Consider the following 24,826-nt stretch of genomic DNA (forward strand, 5'->3'; position numbering starts at 1 on the left):
AATATATCATTTATGCTATTTAGCAGACTCAAGTCATGCGTGCATAACTTTTTAAGGTATAGGTGGTCCTGGGAATTTAACCCACTATCCTGCTTTTGTAAGCACCATGCTCTACCAGCTGAGCTACAGAGGACCACCATTTTCTTATTTAACATAATATAAGAAAATGGTGGTCCAAGGTAACATAATTAACATGGAGGAAAGGAAAGTAAAAAGGACGGAAGGGAATGGAATATATTTGTTGCGTGGTGTTTAAAATGACCTTGTAATGTAGGAAATACTTAAACATTATTTCTCTTTCTAGATGAGACCTCTTGCTTTGGCCCAGAGCAGAGCAGAATGATCAATACATAAAGAAGCAGAGTGCAGTGAGCACCCCGCACACCCCTGTCGGATTGGGGCTTTTTAATTAACTGACGGTCGACCTATTAAATTAAGACGAGGAGAATAGCGTAGAATCTAGCTGCATATTACTTCTAAAACCTTAACCTTGAACTGGGTGTTACTCAATCAGTGCATGAATCCATCCCTGACTGCAGATCACAATAATTCCTTACCATATTTCATTTGAAAGTGTTTTAGTGTGATAGTGTACTACTTTTCCCAGCTCCTGCAGTATACACAGAGGTTGTTAGGTAAAACAAAAATTCCCATCAGTTTGTATTTGATAGAATACAAATGAGTGCACCCCAAAGGCACTCGAGAGAGATAATTAATCCAAGCACCTTTTGTCTTCAGTTATTTCATTTCAAGTTGCAGGTACAGGAAAAAGAGTATCTCCCTGTCAAGAGTAAAACCATTCATGTGTCGTTTTTTGAGTGAGTGTGTTGATCTTGTTTTCCTGATTTTCCCCCCAGATATTTTCCTCAAAAGTTTCCATGTGCAGCCAGGAGAACTAAAGGACAAACTGTTCTTGGTTAATGAGGGTGAGGGAGGCTTCTCTGACGAACAGATCACTTCCCTGAGGAGGTAAGAAGCGATTACATGTTGCATTCATGTTGCAGATGAATCTCGAATTTGGATACAACTGCAGTTGCCTGCATTGAGAAGGAAATAAATGCAGACTTCATGCAGGATTGTATCAAGTCCGATGTAGGGCAGCAGTATAACTTGTAAGATTTCACATGGTACATACACAAGACCAGTAAGGGGGCAGGTTGGTAAAACATTAGGTTGTGTAAGAACAAGTGTTACGAGTGCAGGGTACATACAGGGATCATACATACAGGAATAAACCCAATGAAGCCTATGAGACATGACAAGGCACAAGCAGTAGTCTCTATAGCATTTGCTCTAATACTAAAGAGCAGATGCCAGAACCTTTTACCAGAGCAGACTACTAATAAAACTTTCATTGGTGAGGTATTTGAGGAGATAGACACTATTGAGTTACTCTCAGGGGTATAACACTGAAAGCCGGGTAAAATGCTTACCTCCTTCTCTACAGTTTACTCAGTGCTTTCTTTCGGTGAGGTGCTGACCTGATCAAAGAACTGTGATCTAATGTATCTCATAGAGGATTATATTTATTCTATGAAAACGTAATATATATTTTAATGTGGCATCGCGTGGGCATCAGGAATACAATCTCTGATAGAAACCACTCCCCACAGGGCCTGCAATATTAATGACATGCGGCTATAGCTCTATAGCTCTAATCCAGCGCCACATCCCAGGGCTCATGAAAAAGTGAATGTCTGGTTTGGAGTTGAAATACACTCAGATGACAGAGGATAGGAGAAAAAGAGATTCCATTTGGGTTCAAACTCAGTGCAAGTGAATGACTGGATGGTCGTGGCTGGCATCAACGGTCCTGCTGCTTCATAGGAGCTGACGGAAGCCATCAGAGCTACTTGGCTTTTAATCACTCCCCTTTCTCCGGGTCACTGGAAATCAGCCTAGCATTATGGCTCTCTCAGAGAAAGAGAGAGAAAGGGGGCATGGCATTGCATGATCCTAAATGGGACATTGACCTATTTCCTTTATAGAGCACTACATGGCTACCACTACTTGGTGCCATTTTGGATGAAGCCCAGATTGTGTGTCTTGTGAAAAAGTGTTTGTTGTATTTCACTTCATTTATGCATTGTAACTGAAAATGGTGACTCCTTTTATTCAATTACCAAAGCCTCAGTGCCATTCAGACTATGTAGACAACTGATCTATAGTCAGACTATACTGACTGACTGAGGGAGGCATTATATTTAGCCTGACTTATTATTAGACATTGAGGAGGAATGAAATGTCACACCGTATCGATAAGATGTCAACTACTGTTTGGATCTGCAGCAAAGCAGAGCAGATCCACTCAACCCTAACATTGCTTATTGACTCTTATGACACAATCAAGAGGGAACTCTCTTATGACATGAAAAATGAGAAACTGGGATTTATGTTGTGATTTATGTTTAACAAAGACAAAAAAAGAACATAACAAAGACATAACAAAGACATACATTTAAATATGTTAAATATGTTTCCTTTATAGATTTGTACCTACCTCAGACGATGTGGAAATGTATAACTCTTACAAGGGGTCTGTGTCAGAGCTGCATGTTGTGGACCAGTACATGATGGAGGTAAGTATCTTAGCATGCCATGCTTTCCAAGACTACGGTAATGCCTTACCGTACCTACTTATCACAGATGTCCTAGATAAACCTTAATGTTTGCCAATTTTGATTTTGTTTACATAAATTAGAAGAAGCTCTTACCGTCCATGTGCTGTGCATGCTTCATGAATGGATGACCAATTAAAGTAATTAAAAACACCATGTGAATTTTAATGAGGGGATGTGATGGATCTACAAAATAAACCACATTTTTCAATTCCTGAAAAGGGTTAGTTCACCCAAATTACATAATGACACATTGATTGACTTACCCTGTAAGCAGTCTATGGACAATGTGTTACAGCAATCCATGCTTTGGTCTAGTTACCCTGGCACTGTTTCCACATGCTAATGTTTTAGCATTTGTTGCACAAATCCCATTCATGTCATGGGACTGATATTAGTATTTTTCATGCATCACGTTCAAATCATCCAAAAGTATATTCAATTTATTGTGAAACTAAGTCACTTAGAGATGATTTGAACATGATGTGCGAAAAATGCTAATATCGGTCCCATGACTAGAATGGGAATTGTGCCACAAATGCTAAAACATTAGTAAGGAAAACAATATGTAATTTTGTTGAGCTATATCTTTTTTTTTAATTCCAGGATGCTGATGTTATGTAATTTCTGCATCAATGATTTGCATGGTAATAATATGCATTTCTTCCTCTATGATTCCTCTTCTCCTTATGGAGTACTGCTGTATCCTTAGTCACCTTTATCCCCCTTCACACATACTGGATGATGAGGCTTCCCACCTCCAGATACACTGTAAAAGTACCCCATGTGGTTGATGATGGGCAGAAGGGATGGCAGATGCGCCAAGAAGCAAGATCAGCCGGCCATGTTCTTCACACTATGATCTGACACCATGCATAGGGATATGTTGGGAGACATTGTGGCAGTAACACCTCTCATGGTGGAAGGGCTTAGCATCACAGTTTGTGTCCTCAGTTCACATGCATCCTGTAGTGTTTCCAAGGTTCTCTGGGTAAGAGGGGTTTTAGTGAGTCCCATATTCAACCTTTGAGATAAACTAAAAAGGGATGTCCCTTGTAACAATTTTCAAAGTAATGTTTTTATTTAGGTAGTATATGTATCAGTATGTTAAAAAGCGGGTCTTGAAAAATGTATATTACAAAAGATTCAGCTACACGCTGTCTGTAGTAGCTGATTAATTACTAGGATCAAGAAATAACCCCAAACCTAACATCTTTCACTAATCCTGATCAGACCAAGGCCCTTAGGCTTCTGGGGCCTAATGCACCTGTGCATGAACGACAGTGTCTGGGGCCTGATGCACCTGTGCATGAACGAGACACTGTTGCGTGACAACCCAGAGTGATTCATTAGAGGTTAGCAACCAACCCAAAGGTCGACTAGGCAGCTCAGCCAATCTTTTCAAGATGTCAAGCCTTCAGCTTCTCTGCTAAATCAAACTGAAGACAAGACAGCCCACAACATACCCACCAGGGAATCTTAGCTCTTAGATGTAGCTGCTCCTGTTAGAGAGGAAGGGTTGAGGAGAGTCTTTAGGAAGAAGTAATTAGTAGCCACCCCAAAGTGTCTCTTAAGCGGATCCCAATAGACGGAGTGTTTTTTAAATCAATCTGAAAAATCACATATAAATAGAATGTGTGATATTGTGTGTGTTTGTGTGCGTGCGTGTGTGTTTGTGTGTGGTGTGCATGTGGTATGTGTGTGTGGGTTCTGTGTCTACATTCTGTGACTGTGTATTACTCATGTAACTGCCTCCCCATTACAGATGTGCAACATTCCTTACCTGAACTCCAGACTGGACCTGCTGCTGACTCTAAGAGAGCTGCCCATAAGCATGGAGGATCTGCAGCCGGTAAGTTCACTTTGGCCTGATATGAACATTAGCTTAATATCAACACTAGCATACTACAGCTGGAGGATCTTAATTTGAGCCAGTGTTCTACAGCAGCAAAATCATGTTTGAAATTTCGAAGTGGAAATTACACACTTCATTCTGAATCCTTTTTAAACTTCAAATACACTACAAATGTAAAATGTCCTGCATTGCAGGAAAGTTCCCCTGTAACAGGGTAATCAAATTAAGATCATATGTCTGAACTTAGTATGAAGCAATGCTTTGGACATGCATTCTGAGTGGTAGGACATATGGAATGTTATTGGTTTATTCTGATCCTCATTAGCTTTTTCTGAAGCAGCAGCTACTATTCCTAGAGTCCACAAAAAATACCAAACATGACAAGTAACAAAACACTGATACACTGATAGACAAGGACAGTCACACAAATGTAAAATAAAACAATAATCAAACAATGCAAAAAAAATATACAAACAATACAAAGAAAATGTGTGTTAGAATGTGTCTCCGTGTCCCCTTTTTAAAGGTCATTTAGCTGTTTTCTTGGGAGTTTCATGTGATTATGGCTCTGTATAATATTGTGCGTTGCCGTGAATTCATTTTGGACTTGGAGACTTTGAAGAGACCCCTTGTGGCATGTCTTGTGGGGTATGTATGGGTGTCTGAGCTGAATGTTATTCGATTATGCAGACTACCTGGAATTTTCATTACAGTAATCCTTCTCATAAAAACTAGAAGAGAGGTACTTAATCTCTCCTCAACCCTCAACCAAGAAAGACTGGCAGGCATGTTGTTGATGTTAGTTCTCTATTTTGCAGTTAAGGACTTCATGGTGTGCTGCTCTGTTTTGAGCCAGCTGCAGCTTTGCCAAGTCTTTCTTTGCTGCACTTGGCCATACTACCGGACAGTAATCAAGATGGGACAAGAACAGAGCCTGAACAACTAGTACAGTTGATGTTTGTGTCAAAGTCATTCTAGCCTTGTGTAAATCTGCTCTGAGGGACACCGCACAGTAAATATCTAGTGTTATAGAAGCTTTCATTGAAGAACACTCTGGGTTCTATTGGATAAATAACTATCCAACCATGTGATGTAAAGCCATAGCAAGTGAGTTTCTTCAATAACAACTTCTGATCAATATCATCAAAGGCTACACTGAAATGTAACCATACACCTCCAACTATCATCTTATTATCTATTTAGTTTAACCAATCATCTGTCTTCTGAGTCAGTGCAGTACAAGTTGAGTGCTGCTGAAAGTCAGTTGTTAACTTGTTCTCTAAAAAATAGCATTGTATTTGGTCAAACAATTCTCTCCATCAGTTTACTAAGAACAGGCAGAAAATTGATTGAGTGGTTGTTAGAGCCAGCAAAGGGAGCTTTACTATTTTTAGGTAGTGGAATTGGTTTAGCTTCCTTCCACACACACACTCTTTTAGGCTTTGGTTAAGGATATCGAAAATAGGGGTGGCAATGCAGTCTGCTACCATTCTCAATAGTTTTCCATCAAGATTGTCTATACCTGGTGGCTTATCATTATTGATGGATAATAATCGTTTTTCCACCTCCCCCACATGAATTTGACCAAATTCAAAATAGCAATCCTTCTCTTTCATTATTATTGTCAGAGCAACATAAATATTTTATATCTTCAACAAAAGAGTCATGAGTAATAATTTTGTATGATCTCTTATAACTTTCTTTAGGCCTAACCTTTGGCACTTTGGCTTTCCTTGTTATTGCCACAATGTTACGATCACTACAGCCAATGGGTACTGATATTGCTTTGGAGCAGAGCTCTGCAGCATTAGTGAAGATATGATCAATACAAGTGAATGTCACAGATCCAACACTATTGGTATGACCTGAGTCATATTACAGGCATAAGTCACATTTAGAAGATTCCTCTTAAGAGGACAGCTAGTTGCTAATCAGTTCAGGTCACCCAGAAAATAGACCTCTCTGTTAACATCACAAACACTATCAACTTCTTCACACACATAATCTAAATATTGACTGTTAGCACTTGGTGGCCGATAGCAACACCCTAAACCAATAGGCATGCGATGAGGCAGGTAAAACTTCAAAAACAACACTTCAATAACACTTGACATGAGATCTTCTCTAAGCATTACAGGGATATGGCTCTAAAAATATACAACACCTCCCCCATAGGCATTCCTGTCTCTTCTGTAGATGTTACATCCTTGTATTGCTACTGCTGCATCATCAAAGGAATGATCTAAGTGAGTCTCAAAGATGGCTAATATATGAACATTAACTGATGCTATCAAGTTATTGGTTTCATTAACCTAATTTTTAAGGCTACATATCATACTATGCGCTATTTTAGCCCTTTCCTGTGTAGCTGTTCAGATAGATAAAATATGGAAAAGAACAAACAAGAGAAAAAAACAACAGCATAATTCAGAAGTCCATCAACCAGTTGATATGTGTAAGTGGCTTGGCTCTCTCATCCTGTCCAAGCTTTTGGGAGGGAGGGTAGACAATGAGCCTGCCATAGCGGATGTAAGCAATGTCCCCATGTGCTCTGGCAGCTTTCATGGCTGGGATAAGTCTTTTCCTCTTCTGGCGCATAGCTTAAGGATAGTCCTCGTTGAGGAAGATGTACATTCCTCTAAAGTTCTTGGCTCTTTCCAGAACAGCCACCCTTGTCCTTGAACCTCAGGAACTTGACCACAATCTGCCTGGGTATCACGTTCTGTCCTTAGTTCTGTTGTTATGTATTTGTTTTAGTAGGGTCAGGGCGTGAGTTGGGTAGGTTGTCTATGTTCCTTTTTCTATGATTTGGGATTTCTGTGTTTGGCCTGCTATGGTTCTCAATCAGAGGCAGCTGTCATTCGTTGTTCCTGATTGAGAACCATACTTAGGTAGCCTGGTTTAAATTTTGAGTGGTGGGTGATTATTTTACGTGTCAGTGTTTGTTTCCACACGGGACTGTTTCGTTTGTTTCGGTTATTCACGTTGTTATTTTGTAGTTTAGTGTTCATGTAAATAAAGTATCGTTATGGACACTTACCACGCCGCACATTGGTCCGATCTCTCCTACTCCTCCACAGAGGAGGAAGAAGAAAATCGTTACACTGGGCCTGTCACCTGGGCCGGTGGTGAGTTTTCCAGTACTGTGGGCTCGTTCCATCTCAATCTTCCTGTGGTCCGTCTTCAGTTTCTCAGTGATCATTCCGTTCACATTGTCTTCCCCTTCTGACATTTTCTGATTCTACAAGAAGTTGGGGAAACAACCACATAAAAATAAAAGCCGTACATTTAGAGAATTATTCTGAATTAGGTGTGATCTCGTTAAGATTCTGCAATTCCGTCAACAACGATGTTGTTCCGCCTTGATTGTCCCTTGAGGTAATCTGATTTCTCCATTGTTATCATGAATCCACATACTGAACTGATGTCCTCTCTCAATGACTTACCGATTGCTGTCATCTTTCTGTTGTCCTGTTTTAACTCACATAGACACTTTTAACCTCTGTAGAATTCAGCATCCAGAAACACCTGTTGTGTTCTGCCTAGAATCATATTCTCTCCACTCTGCATTAACAACTCACTGTGACCATTAGCTATCTGCTGTAGATGCAGATAGCTAGTGCATTCAACCGGTAGACAAAAAACGTTGTATTGTCACATACACAGGATAGACTTAGACCTGAGCATAAGCGAAAAACCTAATAACAATTGAATGGGTGCACAAGATATTAACATTACAATGTATTGCATGGAATATATTATGTTTACCTTTCAAAGACGGTATCCTCACCAATCATTTTCTTTGTTAATGGGTTTCATCAAGAAGTTGCAATTTGTTCCTACAATGTAGGCTGATAATGGTTAGCATTTCAATCTAACAAAAATATAAAAAAGAAGAAAATAAGTCAATTCTCTAATGCAAAATGTCATCGTAATTCATCATGGTTTATATATAACATAAATAAAATTGACTTCTGAAAAAGTAAGTAAGAAACACAAAGGCTTTCTCCTCTTTAAAAGTACCTAAGCTCTTAAAGTGCGAAACTGAAGTATTTTTGTTCCATTCATTTGTCGCTGGATAGTTAAATTCCACTCATGAAAGAATGGCATGAGATGCACTTTTACATAACCTTCTACGTTTGTGAAATGCAAATAATTTTCTATCGCCTTAATTCAACAAATAAATGTTCCACCTCACACCTTAATACAGTGCCTTGCGAAAGTATTCGGCCCCCTTGAACTTTGCGACCTTTTGCCACATTTCAGGCTTCAAACATAAAGATATAACTTTTTTTGTGAAGAATCAACAACAAGTGGGACACAATCATGAAGTGGAACGACATTTATTGGATATTTCAAACGTTTTTAACAAATCAAAAACTGAACAATTGGGCGTGCAAAATTATTCAGCCCCTTTACTTTCAGTGCAGCAAACTCTCTCCAGAAGTTCAGTGAGGATCTCTGAATGATCCAATGTTGACCTAAATGACTAATAATGATAAATACAATCCACCTGTGTGTAATCAAGTCTCCGTATAAATGCACCTGCACTGTGATAGTCTCAGAGGTCCGTCAAAAGCGCAGAGAGCATCATGAAGAACAAGGAACACACCAGGCAGGTCCGGAATACTGTTGTGAAGAAGTTTAAAGCTGGATTTGGATACAAAAAGATTTCCCAAGCTTTAAACATCCCAAGGAGCACTGTGCAAGCGATAATATTGAAATGGAAGGAGTATCAGACCACTGCAAATCTACCAAGACCTGGCTGTCCCTCTAAACGTTCAGCTCATACAAGGAGAAGACTGATCAGAGATGCAGCCAAGAGGCCCATGATCACTCTGGATGAACTGCAGAGATCTACAGCTGAGGTGGGAGACTCTGTCCATAGGACAACAATCAGTCGTATATTGCACAGATCTGACCTTTATGGAAGAGTGGCAAGAAGAAAGCCATTTCTTAAAGATATCCAAAAAAAGTGTTGTTTAAAGTTTGCCACAAGCCACCTGGGAGACACACCAAACATGTGGAAGAAGGTGCTCTGGTCAGATGAAACCAAAATTGAACTTTTTGGCAACAATGCAAAACGTTATGTTTGGCGTAAAAGCAACACAGCTCATCACCCTGAACACACCATACCCACTGTCAAACATGGTGGTGGCAGCATCATGGTTTGGGCCTGCTTTTCTTCAGCAGGGACAGGGAAGATGGTTAAAATTGATGGGAAGATGGATGGAGCCAAATACAGGACCATTCTGGAAGAAAACCTGATGGAGTCTGCAAAAGACCTGAGACTGGGACGGAGATTTGTCTTCCAACAAGACAATGATCCAAAACATAAAGCAAAATCTACAATGGAATGGTTCAAAAATAAACATATCCAGGTGTTAGAATGGCCAAGTCAAAGTCCAGACCTGAATCCAATCGAGAATCTGTAGAAAGAACTGAAAACTTCTGTTCACAAATGCTCTCCATCCAACCTCACTGAGCTCGAACTGTTTTGCAAGGAGGAATGGGAAAAAATGTCAGTCTCTCGATGTGCAAAACTGATAGAGACATACCCCAAGCGACTTACAGCTGTAATCGCAGCAAAAGGTGGCGCTACAAAGTATTAACTTAAGGGGGCTGAATAATTTTGCACGCCCAATTTTTCAGTTTTTGATATGTTAAAAAAGTTTTAAATTTCCAATAAATGTCGTTCCACTTCATGATTGTGTCCCACTTGTTGTTGATTCTTCACAAAAAAATACAGTTTTATATCTTTATGTTTGAAGCCTGAAATGTGGCAAAAGGTTGCAAAGTTCAAAGGGGCCGAATACTTTCGCAAGGCACTGTATATTAAATAGCAATTTGTAAAATCCAAATGTTGTTTACACATATTGTATGAAAACCCTTTTCACCCCTCTACCATCTAAAAATACTTTCCAAAATGTAGTTGCAATTCATAGACAGTAGCACAGTGTTGATTATGGATTATTACATGATTATGGAATGGTGTGTGTACTGCATTCTGTGTGTGTACTGTATATTGCAGGATTATCCTAAATATAATTATGTGAGATAGTAACACCTGCCTGTGCCTTGCATTTATTTGTTGTTGGAGTTTTGGTTGGTCACACAGTCGCTTTGACTTCTATTACTATGGTACATGGTCTGTACCTCTAAATCCAAATAGGATATTTGTATCTGATAAGATCTTACTCCGATCTTCTGCTATGCAAGAAACTATTATTCTCAATTTTGCAGCATAGGGTGACAATTAATATTCTTGTTGCTGTCATGAGCCCAGCAGTTTGTATTTGTATGTCAGACCTATTCTTTGCACAATCAATTCAATTGGACAGTGCAGTTAGATTAACAAGAATGTAAGCTTTCTGCCAATATCAGATATGTCTATGCCCTGGGAAATTTTCTTGTTACTTTTCTTGTTAATCGCATTAGCTCAACCGTCCCATTGGGGACCCACCGATCCTGTAGAGGTTTTATGTAACCGTCTGTCGTTTGTAACCATACCATATGTAACATATCATACTAATTAGAGTTCCCAGATTTACATTTACTATGTTATGTCTAGTCTATGAGACCAGACTGCAATGAGAGGTTGCCCCCTTCAAAACCTGATTTGCATTCTTTGTATTTGCATTCTGCTTTGTTAAGGCTTGAGGAGGTCACACTAGTGTGCTATGGGACGTTACTTTGTAAACTTGAGCATATGGTTGGATGTTGTATCAGACACACACCTTTGCTAAGTGGATTTGTTTTTCCAGAGGGCTGCTCTGTCTCCCCACTACATCCCATCCTCACCGTCCTCCTTACTTTACTAGCAGACCTGGAAATTCTGTGTTGTTGAGAGAGATTGCAAACAAAATCTAATACCTGTCCCATTTTTTTATACATTCTATGAATATCGTGCAGTGTGCACCATGTTTCTTAGATATATAAGACACAATTGCTTGTGATAGGATGGTTAAAAACTGTGTAGTATGAATGATAACAAGTAATATAATCTGAAAACCACAATGAAATGCATATGATGAAAATATAATTACTTTTGCAATGTAGAACAAGTCAATCTACTTGTTTACTTCAAAATACAAGCCTGTCATCCAAAATAAATGTGTGCTATTGAAATTTTGTCACGTCTCTAGTCTGACTGCAAATTTACTTGAAAACCAAAAAGGATTTCGCCTGGGTTTACTCAACTCTCATAAACTCATGAATCAGACAAAACAAAATAGTCTGATTCAGACAAAAAGAGTGAGTATGAAGTTGGATTAGTGAAATGACTTCTCCTGAACCACTATCTTTGTCTTTCAGCTGATTAACCAGAAGATCAGGATGTGCACGCAGTTGTACAGCTCCAGGTCGTTTGTCTCCGTGCTGAAGTACCTGCTGGCCATCGGCAATTACCTCAATGAGAACGCAGGGAAGGGAAAGGCCAAGGGATTCCGCCTCTCCTCCTTAACTAAAGTAGGTGCTCCTCTCCTCTGCTGTCACCTGACCTTTGGTGGAGTGTCCAGCACTAGGCTAATAAAACTTCTCATTGATATACACAGACGGATCTCCCTCCTCCTTCTCGCTCCTTTCAGTTTCTTCTCCGATCCATCCTCTGCCTGGTCAGACTCAGGTTGGGTCATTACCCCTAGTGTGTCTAACTCTGACACGCAGGTAATTGTATCACCGCCTGGCTTCACAAATCAAATGGAACCTCTTGTTATGGTGCAGATGCTGGGCTGGTGGACATTGGACAAGTCTACTGTGAGGTACCCTACAATTCACAGTGGGCAATGGCAGCTGCAACTTCTTTCACCTTACTGGTTCTTTTCTATAAATCTCAATATTGGTAGTCTTAGATTAGCCTTGTTTTGGATTAGACTCCTTGTTTATTAGATACGTGCTTTTTTTATACATTTATCTGGGATCATTTTAGATCTCTCTGAACTATTAGAATAGGTCTTTCAGCATAGTAGACGACTCCTTGGCAGTTTCTATAGATTGCCGCCTAAGCTGCTGCTGTGCTGTACTGGTCCCCTGATGGGAAGATTTAATGGCACTTTGCCCCAGATTTAAAATGCTTCCTCTCTATCTAATAAGACTGGAGTCTCTTACTCCCAAAGCCTCACATAGAAGGTTTGATGGTGAAACAGAGAGGGCTAAATTGTTTGCACTGTGAGGGGACTCTGTGTTTTGAAATAAATGGCTGGACCTGGAAGTTGATACAGTAACTGTAAGGTAAGAGAAAGCCATAGAGGTTGTTGTTGTTAATCTTCAAGTTGATGATGCGTGCATCTCTTCTAGACTGGTCCTCGGGGAAGTGCCCTGGACCTCAAATTGGTAAACAACGTAACCTAAAAAAGACTATGGAATAAATCCCATCACAGGATTAGAGAGAGAGAGATATCCCCTTTGCATTTCAATTAAGACAGAAGGCATAAGCCACTGTGATGCAGCAAGGCTTGAATTTTAGAAAGATCATTAACATTTTATATAAATAGGTTGAATATGGCTGCATTTTTATTGATTTATTTTCATTCATTTTCAGGAAACTTAACACTCCTCAAGTATTTTTTTATTCACAGAAAAAGCTCCCCACTGTCTAAGTAAGGACACAACGTATTACGGCTCTAGTAAAGGTGATAATGACTCTGCATGTAATATGGAAGCTTTTATGATGTAATGTTTTTGTTATGATGTGATGATTTTTGTTTTGATTTGTTTTCAAATCAAATTGATAAGAAACACAGCCATATCTGAGTAACAAAAGCATTAGCAATACCTTGAACAATCAGTTGACCTCATCAAGTTAACGCAAAAATGGAAGAGTCAAGGAAAACCTTGGGGATTGTTGATACATGCATCCAATAATACAAAGCAACATGCCTCAATATTAACACAGAGAGAAATTACATTTTTAGTGTTTAGGTTAACAGAAACTGTACATTGAGATCCTATGGTTTGAGTAGCCTTGGGGCAAGGCACTTGCGTTTGTACACGCAGCGCACAAAAATGTGTGCATTCTTTTGCTCTGCTGTGCATCTCAAGGCCTGGTAGGAACAGTAGTTATGTGGCTCAGCCAGGACTGTGACATAGGACTGCTGCAGGTGAACCAGCACGGCTGATCTCTCCTATTTCTTTTTCTGGTGAAGATCTCTGTGTAGACCGAAACAGCACAGTATGACTTGGTAGCAAGATGGTGCCGACAGACAGGGTTGCCTCGCTTCTAGTCCTTAGAAAACTATTCAGTATTTTGTTTTTGTATGTATTATTTCTTACATTGTTGGCCCAGAAAATCTTAAGTGTTATTACATACAGCTGGGAAGAACTATTGGATATCAGAGCGTCGTCAACTTACCAACATTACGACCAGGAATATGACTTTCCTGAAGCAGATCATTTGTTTGATCTGATTCCAGAGGCCGACCCAAAACAACCTCGCCGCAGAAGACCTTCTGACCTTCTGGTCAGACTTCATAGTCGTGCACACCACCCACCGCTTCTGAGTATATTACTCGCCAATGTCCAGTCTCTAGATAACAAGGTTGATGAAATTAGGGAAAAGGTTGCTTTCCAGAGAGACATCAGAGATTGTAATATACTCTGTTTCACAGAAACATGGCTCTCTCGGGATATGTTGTCGGAGTCGGTACAGTCACCGGGATTCCTTATGCGTCACGCCGACAGAAATAAACATCACTCTAGGAAGAAGAAGGGCGGGGGGTGTATGCTTCATGATTAACGACACATGGTGTAATCATAACAACATACAGGAACTCAAGTCCTTTTGTTCACCTGACCTAGAATTCCTCACAATCAAATGCCGACCATATTATCTCCGAAGAGAATTATCGTCGGTTAATGTCACAGCCGTATATATCCCCACTCTTGCCGATACCATGATGGTCCTCAAGGAACTTTACTGGACTCTCTACTCTCCTTGTTCCAAGATGGCGTAGCAGTCAGATGTCCTCGTCTTGTCCCCGTGTATGTATATTTTATATCTTTTTATATTTTTCTTCGCATATCTTTTTACATATTTTTTCTAAAAACTCAACTTCAAACACTCTCCTGCAACCAGGCTCACCAAATGTGGTGCGGATCAGTTTTTTTTCCAAAAGTATTATTCACCTCGTATCCGAAATCCACAAAAGAAGTTAGCCAGCTCACTAGCTAAGGTTAGTATTCAGCTAACCACGGCTAGTGGTCATCAGCTATCCTTTAGCTCGGAAAGCTATCGCAAGTTTTGTACAACGCGACTCAGACCAGAGCATACCGGACCTATTTTCTCTCCATATCCCCGGATTTATACCGCAAGCTTTGGACATTTACACCTGGATCTTGCAGCTAACTAGCTGCTATCCGAGTGACTATTGGCTAACGTCGATTCCGGAGCAAACACCAATTATCCCGGAGCTAGCCAGCTGAAGAGTTTCGTCAGCCACTCCTGGGCTACAATCACCTATCCGGACCCGTTTTACTGCCGATGCGGAGCCCCATCAGGCCTTCACGACTGGAATACCAACGTTATCTGCCCGAGGGAGTTATTCAACTGGCCCCTCCATCGCGACGTAACCCGAACGCCCATCTGCTAACTGCGGCCCGCTAATCGTTAGCTGTCTTGAGCATATCGGCTGCTATCTGAACAGGTCTGTCGAACAATCTTCTTGGGCCACTATAACTATTTTGACAATTGGATTTGGTCCCCTCTACCACACGGAACCCCACTAATCTACAGACGGAAATGCACGGGGTGGCTAAAAATAGACCTCCATCTTCTGCTAGCTTGCTACCCATGGCTCGGCTAGCTGTCTGAATCGCCGTGACCCCAACCAACCTCACTACTCACTGGACACTTATGATCACTCGGCTGAGCATGCCTCTCCTTAATGTCAATATGCCTTGTCCATTGCTGTTCTGATTAGTGTTTTTGGGCTTATTTCACTGTAGAGCCTCTAGCCCTGCTCATTATACCTTATCCAACCCTTCAGTTCCACCACCCACACATGCGATGACATCACCTGGTTTCAATTATGTTTCTAGAGACAATATCTCTTTCATCATCACTCAATGCCTAGGTTTACCTCCACTGTATTCACATCCTATCATACCTTTGTCTGTACACTATACCTTGAATCTATTTTATCGCCCCCAGAAACCTGCTCCTTTTACTCTCTGTTCCAGACGTCCTAGACGTCCAATTCGCATAGCTTTTAGCCATACTCTTATCCTACTCCTCCTCTGTTCCTCTGGCGATGTAGAGGTGAATCCAGGCCCTGCAGTGCCTAGCTCCACTCCTATTCCCCAGGCGCTCTCTTTTGATGACTTCTGTAACCGTAAAAGCCTTGGTTTCATGCATGTTAACATTAGAAGCCTCATCCCTAAGTTTGTTTTATTCACTGCTTTAGCACACTCTGCCAACCCGGATGTCTTAGCCGTGTCTGAATCCTGGCTTAGGAAGACCACCAATAACTCTGAAATCTCCATCTCTAACTACAACATTTTCAGACAAGATAGAATGGCAAAAGGGGGCGGTGTTGCAATCAACTGCAGAGATAGCCTGCAGAGTTCTGTCCTACTATCCAGGTCTGTACCCAAACAATTAGAACTTCTACTTTTAAAAATCCACCTCTCTAAAAACAAGTCTCTCAGCGTTGCCGCCTGCTATAGACCACCCTCTGCCCCTGCTGTGCTCTGGATGCCATATGTGAACTGATTGCCCCCAATCTATCTTCAGAGCTCGTGCTGCTAGGTGACTTAAACTGTGACATGCTTAACACCCCGGCCATCCTACAATCTAATCTTACACAAATTATCAATGAACATACCAGGTACAACCCCAAAGCCGTAAACACGGGCAACCTCATAGATATCATCCTAACCAACTTGCCCTCTAAATACACCTCTGCTGTTTTCGACCAAGATCTCAGCGATCACTGCCTTATTGCCTGCATCCGTAATGGGTCAGCGGTCAAACGACCTCCACTCATCACTGTCAAACGCTCTCTGAAACACTTCAGCGAGCAGGCCTTTTCTAATCAACCTGGCCCGGGTATCCTGGAAGGATATTGACCTCATCCCGTCAGTAGAGGATGCCTGGTTATTCTTTAAAAATGCCTTCCTCACCATCTTAAATAAGCATGCCCCATTCAAGAAATGTAGAACCAGGAACAGATATAGCCCTTGGTTCTCCCCAGACCTGACTGCCCTTAACCAACACAAAAACATCCTGTGGCGTTCTACATTAGCATCGAACAGCCCCCGTGAAATGCAACTTTTCAGGGAAGTTAGAAACCAATATACACAGGCAGTTAGAAAAGCCAAGACTATCTTTTTCCAGCAGAGATTTGTTTCCTGCAACACAAACTCAAAAAAGTTATTTGACATTGTAAAGTCCATGGAAAACAAGAGCAACTCCTCCCAGCTGCCCACTGTCACCACCGATAAATCCACTATAATTGACCATTTCAATAAGCAGTTTTCTACGGCTGACCATGCTTTCCATCTGGCTACCCCTACCCTGGTCAACAGCACTGCACCCCCCACAGCAACTCGCCCAAGCCTTCCCCATTTCCCCTTCTCACAAATCCAGTCGTCTGATGTTCTGAAAGAGATGAAAAATCTGGACCCCCACAAATCAGCCGGGCTAGACAATCTGGACCCTTTCTTTCTAAAATGATCTGCCGAAATGGTTGCAACCCCTATTACTAGCCTGTTCAACCTCTCTTTCGTATCGTCTGAGATTCCCAAAGATTGGAAAGCAGCTACGGTCATCCCTCTCTTCAAAGGGGTGGACACTCTTGACCCAAACTGCTACAGACCGATATCTATCCTACCCTGCCTTTCTAAGGTCTTCGAAAGCCAAGTTAACAAACAGATCACCGACCATTTCGAATCCCACCGTATCTCCTCCGCTATGCAATCTGGTTTCAGAGCTGGTCATGGGTGCACCTCAATTTTTTTTTAAAATAACTATGCAAGTCAGTTAACAACAAATTCTTATTTTCAATGATATCCTAGGGTGGGTTAATTGCCTGTTCAGGGGCAGATTGACAGATTTGTACCTTGTCAGCTCGGGGATGTGAACTTGCAACCTTTTGGTTACTAGTCCAACGCGCTAACCACTAGGCTACCCGGGATATCGTCCTAAACGATATCTTAACCGCCATCAATAAGAAACAATACTGTGCAGCCATATTAATTTACCTGGCCAAGGCTTTTGACTCTGTCAATCACCACATCCTCATTGGCAGACTCAACAGCCTTGGTTTCTCAAATGATTGCCTCGCCTGGTTCACCAACTACTTCTCAGACAAGAGTTCAGTGTGTCAAATGAGAGGGCCTGTTGTCCGGGCCTCTGGCAGTCTCCATGGGGGTGCCACAGGGTTCAATTCTTGGGCCGAGTCTCTTCTCTGTATACATCAATAATGTCGCTCTTGCTGCTGGTGAGTCTCTGATCCACCTCTACGCAGACGACACCATTCTGTATACTTCTGGCCTTTCTTTGGACACTGTGTTAACAACACTCCAGACGAGCTTCAATGCCATACAACTCTCCTTCCGTGGCCTCTAACTGCTCTTAAATACAAGTAAAACTAAATGCATGCTCTTCAACCGATCGCTGCCCGCACCTGCCCGCCCTTCCATCATCACTACTCTGGACAGCTCTGACTTAGAATATGTGGACAACTACAAATACCTAGGTGTCTGGTTAGACTGTAAACTCTCCTTCCAGACTCACATAAAACATCTCCAATCCAAAGTTATATCTAGAATTGGCTTCCTATTTCACAACAAGGCATCCTTCACTCATGCTGCCAAACATAACCTCGTAAAACTGACCATCTTACCGCTCCTCAACTTTGGCAATGTAATTTACAAAATAGCCTCCAACACCCTACTCAACAAATTGGATGCAGTCTATCACAGTGCCATCCGTTTTGTCACCAAAGCCCCATATACTACCCACCACTGCGACCTGTATGCTCTCGTTGGCTGGCCCTCGCTTCATACTCCTCGCCAAACCCACTGGCTCCAGGTCATCTACAAGGCTCTGCTAGGTAAAGTCCCGCCTTATCTCTGCTCGCTGGTCACCAGAGCAGCACCCACCCGTAACACGCATTCCAGCAGGTATATCTCACATGTCACCCCCAAAGCCAATTTCTCCTTTGGCCGCCTCTCCTTCCAGTTCTCTGCTCCCAATGACTGGAACAAACTACAAAAATCTCTGAAACTGGAAACACTTATCTCCCTCACTAGCTTTAAGCACCAGCTGTCAGAGCAGCTCGCACCTGTACATAACCCATCTATAAATAGCCCAAACAACTACCTCTTCCCCTACTGTATTTATTTATTTATTTTTCTCCTTTGCACCCCAGTATTTCTACTTTGCACACTCATCTACTGTCAAATCTACCATTCCAGTTTTTTAATTGCTATATTGTATTTACTTCGCCACCATGGTCTATTTATTACCTCCCTTATCTCACCTCATTTGCTCACATTGTATATAGACTTATTTTTCTACTGTATTATTGAATGTATGTTTGTTTTACTCCATGTGTAATTCTGTGTTGTTATATGTGTCGAACTGTTTTGCTTTATCTTGGCCAGGTCGCAGTGGTAAACGAGATCTTGTTCTCAACTTGCCAACCTGGTTGAATAAAGGTGGAAAAAAATAAATAAGACATTTACAAACTGGAAACCACATGTCCTGAGGCTGCATTTTTTGTAGCTGGGAATTTTAACAAAGCAAATGTAAGAACAAGGCTACCTAAATTCTATCAGCATATTGATTTTAGCACTCGTGCAGGCAATACACTGGATCACTGCTACTCTAACTTCCGCAATGCATATAAGGCCCTCCCCCACCCTCCTTTCAGCAAATCTGACTACGGCTCCATTTTGCTCCTCCCGTCCTATAGGCAGAAACTCAAACAGGATGTACCTGTGACAATAACTATTTAACGCTGGTCTGACCAATCGGAATCCACGCTTCAAGATTGTTTTGATCACACGTACTGGGAAATGTTCCGGGTAGCTTCAAACAATAATATCAATTTATACTCTGAATCGGTGAGTGAGTTTATAAGGAAGTGCATTGGAGATGTTGTACACACTGTGACTATTAAAACATACTCTAACCAGGAACTGTGGATAGAAAGCACGAACAACCGCATTTAACCATGGAAAGATGCCTGGGAATATGGCTGAATACAAACAGTGTAGTTATTCCCTCTGAAAGGCAATCAAACAAGCAAAATGTCGGTAAAGGGACCAAGTGAAGTCTCAATTCAATGGCTCAGACATAAGACGTACGTGGCAGGGTCTACAGGCAATCACAGACTACAAAATGAAAGCCAGCCACGTCATGGACACCGATGTCTTACTTCCAAGACAAACTAAAAACCTTCTTTGCCCGCTTTGAGAATAATACAGTGTCACCGATGAGGCTCGCTACCAAGGACTGTGAGCTCTACTTCTCCATGGCCGACGTGAGTAAGACATTTAAACGTGTCGCAATGCTCGCAATGCTGCCGGCCTAGACATCCCTAGCCGCGTCCTCAGAGCACACGCAGACCAGCTGGCTGGTGTGTTTACGGACATATTCAATCTCTCTCTATCCCAGTCTGCTGTTCCAACATACTTCAAGATGACCACCATTGTACCTGTATAAGAAGGCAAAGGTAACTGAACTAAATGACTATCGCCCCATAGCACACATTCTGTCAGCATGAAGTGTTTTGAGAGACTAGTCAAGGATCATATCACCCCCACCTTACCTGCCACCCTAGAGCCACTTCAATTTGAATACCATCCCAATAGGTCCACAGACAATGCAATCGCCTTCACACTGCATACTCGCCTATCCCATCTGGACTAGAGAAATACCTATGCAGAAATGCTGTTCATTGACTACAGCTCAGCATTCAACACCATAGTACCCTCCAAGCTCACCATTAAGCTTGAGGCGCTGGGTCTCAACCCCGCCCTGTGCAATTGGGTCCTGGACTTCCTGACGGGCCGCCCCCCAGGTGGTGAAGTTAGGAAACAACATCTCCACTTCACTGATCCTCAAAACTGGGGCCCGACAAGGGTGCATGCTCAGCCCCCTCCTGTACTCCCTGTTCACCCATGACTGCATGGACATGCATGCCTCCAACTCAATCACCCAAGTTTCCAGACGACACAACAGTAGTAGGCTTGATCACCAACAATGGCAAGACAGCCTATATGGAGGAGGTGATGGTCTCTTGGAATGTGGTGTCAGGAAAACAACCTCTCACTCAAAGTGAACAAAACAAAGGAGATGATCGTGAACTTCAGGAAATAGCAGAGCGAGTACCCCCTATACACATCGACAAGACAGCAGTGAAGAAGGTGAAACGTTTTAAGTTCCTCGGCATACACATCACGGACAAACTGAAAACGTCCACCCACACAGACAGTGTGGTGAAGAAGGCGCAACAACACCTCTTCAACCTCAAGAGGCTGAAAAAATGTGTCTTGTCACCTAAAACCCTCACAAACTTTTACAGATGCACAATTGAGAGCATCCTATCAGGCTGTATCACCTCCTTGTATGGCAACTGCACCACCCACAACCGCAAGGCTCTCCAGAAGGTGGTGCGGTCTGCACAACGCATCACTGGGGGCAAACTACCTGCCCTCCAGGACACCTACAGCACCTGATGTCACAGGAAGGCCAAAAAGATCATCAAGGACAACAACCACCTGAGCCACTGTCTGATCCCCCCGCTACCATGCAGAAGGCGAGGTCAGTACAGGTGCATCAAAGCTGGGACCGAGAGACTGAAAACAGCTTCTATTTCAAGGCCATCAGACTGTTAAAACTTCTTTGGGATAGGGGGCAGCATTTTCACTTTTGGATGAATAGCGTGCCCAGAGTAAACTGCATCCTACTCAGTCCCAGATGCTAATATATACATATAATTAGTAGTACTTGATAGAAAACACTCTGAAGTTTATAAAACTGTTTGAATAATGTCTGTGAGTATAACAGAACTCATATGGCAGGCAAAAACCTGAGAAAAAAAACAGGAAGTGGGAAATCTGAGTTTTGTAGTTTTTAAACTCAGCCCCTATCGAATACACAGTGGGATATGGGTCATTTTGCACTTCCTAAGGCTTCCACTAGATGTCAACCATCTTTAGAACGTTGTTTCAGGCTTCTACTGTGAAGGGGGAGCGAATGAGAGCTGTTTGACTAAGGGGTCTGGCAGCAGCCTTGTTCTCAGTCACGCGCATTTCACATGAGAGGTAGCTCTCGTTCCATTGCTTTTCCACAGAAAATTGAATTCTCCGGTTGGAACATTATTGAAAATTTATGATAAAAACATCCTTAAGATTAATTCTATACTTAGTTTGACAAGTTTCTACGACCTGTAATATAACTTTTCGTCCGACGTTCGGCTGGACCTGAACACGTGTTTGGATTTGTTTACATAAAGCGCTAACTAAAGAAGCTATTTGGACATAAATGATGGACATTATCTTACAAAACAAATATTTATTGTGGAACTGCGATTCCTGGGAGTGTATTCTGATGAAGATCATCAAAGGTAAGTGAATATTTATAATGCTATTTCTGACTAATATTGACTGCGCAACATGGCGGATATTTATTTTGGCTGGTTTGGGCTCTGAGCGCCATACTCAGATTATTTTCCGTGAAGTTTTTTTGAAAACTGACACAGCGGTTGCATTAATTAAGGAGAAGTGTATCTAAAGTTCCATGCATAACACTTCAATTTTCATCAACATTTTATAATGAATATTTCTGTGAATTAATGTGGCTCACTGCAAAATCACAACATGTTTTTTAACTACTGAACATAACACACCAATGTAAAATTAGATTTTTGGATATAAATATGCACTTTATCGATCAAAACATACATGTATTGTGTAACATGAAGTCCTATGAGTGTCATCTGATGAAGATCATCAAAGGTTAGTGATTAATTATTTGATCTCTATTCGTGCTTTTTTGTGACTCCTCTCTTTGGCTGGAAAAATGGCTGGGTTTTTCTGTGACTTGGTGGTGACCTAACATAATCGTTTGTGGAGCTTTCGCTGTAAAGCACTTTTGAAATCAGACAGTCTGGCTGGATTAACGATAATTTTATCTTTAAAATGGTGCCTAATACTTGTATGTTTGAGAAATTTGATTAATGAGATTTCTATGGATTTGTATTTGGTGCCCTGCAATTTCATTGGCTGTTGGCGAGGGGTTCCGCTAGTGGAAACAACTGTCACTAACACAGAGAGGCTGCTGCCTATACAGGCTTGAATTCATTGGCCACTTTAATAAATGGATCACTAGTCACTTTAATAATGCCTCTTTAATAATGTTTGCATATCTTTCATTACTCATCCCATATGTGTATATACTATATTTTTATACCATCTATTGCATCTTGCCTATTGCCGCTCGGTCATCACTCATCCATATATTTATATGTATATATTCTTATTCAATCCCTTTACTTAGATGTGTGTGTATTAGGAAGTTGTTGTTAGATTACTTGTTAGATATTACTGCACTGTCAGAACCTGAAGCACAAGCATTTCACTACACTCACAAAAACATCTGCATGTGACCAATAAAATTAATATTTGATTTATCATTAACTGTTTTTATAATGGAGAGCGTGTTGCACGCCACCTTCGAATGTCCCTCATGAACCCCACAGATCTCCCAGCTCCGTGGGATAGACAGGAAGTTCACCTTGCTGCATGCCCTTGTGGAGCAGATCATGTTGCACGAACCCGGCTTGGCCACTTTTCCACAAGAGTTGACGGAATTCGAAACTGTCCCTGGGGGTAAGTAATCAAGATTTTGGTCAAAGCCCCGAAAACCTGTACTTTATGTTTGAATTGGAGCAGTTTAGGTAAAACAGTTAGGTATTTCTCTCTGTGTTTCTGATCAGCTTCCATTAAAGGCCTTACTGCTGAAGTGGACGGTGAGTCTACCACGTTTCCAATTCTGTCCAATAATGTCTCTGTAAAAAACAGGTGTTGCTCTTTACAGTGCTGAGATCTAATTATAGTGACTGTATTTTTTATATACTTATGAATAATATTATCTAAGATAGGATGATCTAGCTAGTTCAAAGAGATGACCGGTTTGATGGCGCAATTAAATGTAAAGTGTGAAGACATATAGGCCTAATATCAGCTTCATGTATAGACATTTATGATTACTTTTTGGCTGAAGAATTGTGTTGAATAGTTGACATGAGTGCAGATCAGCCACTTGGCTTGATCCAGCAGCAGAAAGGAGAAAATAGTGATTTCAAGTAGAGAGTATTTGCTTCAGTGATCAGGTATGATGGATGATGGACATGATGTGTCATCCCCTCCAGTTCTCAAGAATGAGTTACAGAAGACCATTCAGTACAAGAAAACGTACAAGAGAAGAAACCAAGGCGATCAACACCCAAAGTTTTTCAAAGACCTGAAGGTAAGTTATTCTGATAGACCTGTTCTTTCTTTTCAGTTCATATTCAGACAAACAGATATAAGATTAAGAGAAACACAAGAAAAACTTTGACACGCTGAATTAGCATCAGTCAGTTGCATTTCACCATCACACTATATCGTTAATTCACAGTGCTTATCTCAAGATGAGCACATCATAGGGAAGTTCATTTCTATTTGCCCGATATACTGAGTGTTGCTTCATATTGCATTATTTTTCTCTTATGGTGTCTGCTGTCAGTTTGCAGTGGTAGTTTTGTGATGCAACAAAAAAACAGAAGGTATTCTGATACTATACATCAAATAATGTTCTACTTTCTCCCTCTCACCCAAGATGGCGATTGAGAAGTACAAAACCGATCTCTCCCTGCTGACAAAGAGGTCTGAGGAGATGAAGAAACTCTACACTGACATATTGGTAATCCCTGAGTTATTATTTTAATGTCTGTTGTGTTGCCCCTCCGGAGATAAATGGTTCCTCTAGTCCTGAAATGTTGAGATGGCCCTTTTCCATTGTTTCAGCTTATCTATCTTTCCTCTATGGAGGGTGGAATGGGGATTAAAGAGGATATACACTACCGTTCAAAAGTTTGCAGTCACTTAGAAATGTCCTTGTTTTTGAAAGAAAAGCAAAGAAAGGTCCCAGTGCACAATTGAGCAAGAGGACAAGTACATTAGTGTCTAGTTTGAGAAACAGACGCCTCACAAGTTGTCAACTGGCAGCTTCATTAAATAGTACCGGCAAAGCACCAGTCTCAAGGTCAACAGTGAAGAGGCGACTCCGGGATGCTGGCCTTCTAGGCAGAGTTGCAAACATAAAGCCATTTCTCAGACTGGCCAATAAAAATTTAATATTAAG

General features: G+C 41.3%; 1 protein-coding gene across 2 annotated transcripts in view; it reads left to right on the forward strand.

Moving 5' to 3' along the window:
* LOC110532607 (protein diaphanous homolog 1) overlaps positions 1–24,826 on the forward strand; it is a 50,384-nt gene that overhangs the window by 20,208 nt on the left and 5,350 nt on the right. For both annotated transcript variants that reach the window (XM_021616654.2, XM_021616653.2), the window contains exons 9-16: positions 858–969; positions 2,489–2,579; positions 4,384–4,470; positions 11,788–11,940; positions 23,181–23,310; positions 23,418–23,450; positions 23,853–23,950; positions 24,302–24,385. In XM_021616654.2, the coding sequence (XP_021472329.2) occupies positions 858–969; positions 2,489–2,579; positions 4,384–4,470; positions 11,788–11,940; positions 23,181–23,310; positions 23,418–23,450; positions 23,853–23,950; positions 24,302–24,385 (788 nt within the window). The remainder of the gene's footprint in view (positions 1–857; positions 970–2,488; positions 2,580–4,383; positions 4,471–11,787; positions 11,941–23,180; positions 23,311–23,417; positions 23,451–23,852; positions 23,951–24,301; positions 24,386–24,826) is intronic.

The sequence above is a fragment of the Oncorhynchus mykiss genome, chromosome 9, assembly GCF_013265735.2.
Source record: "Oncorhynchus mykiss isolate Arlee chromosome 9, USDA_OmykA_1.1, whole genome shotgun sequence".
Lineage (NCBI taxonomy): Eukaryota > Metazoa > Chordata > Actinopteri > Salmoniformes > Salmonidae > Oncorhynchus > Oncorhynchus mykiss.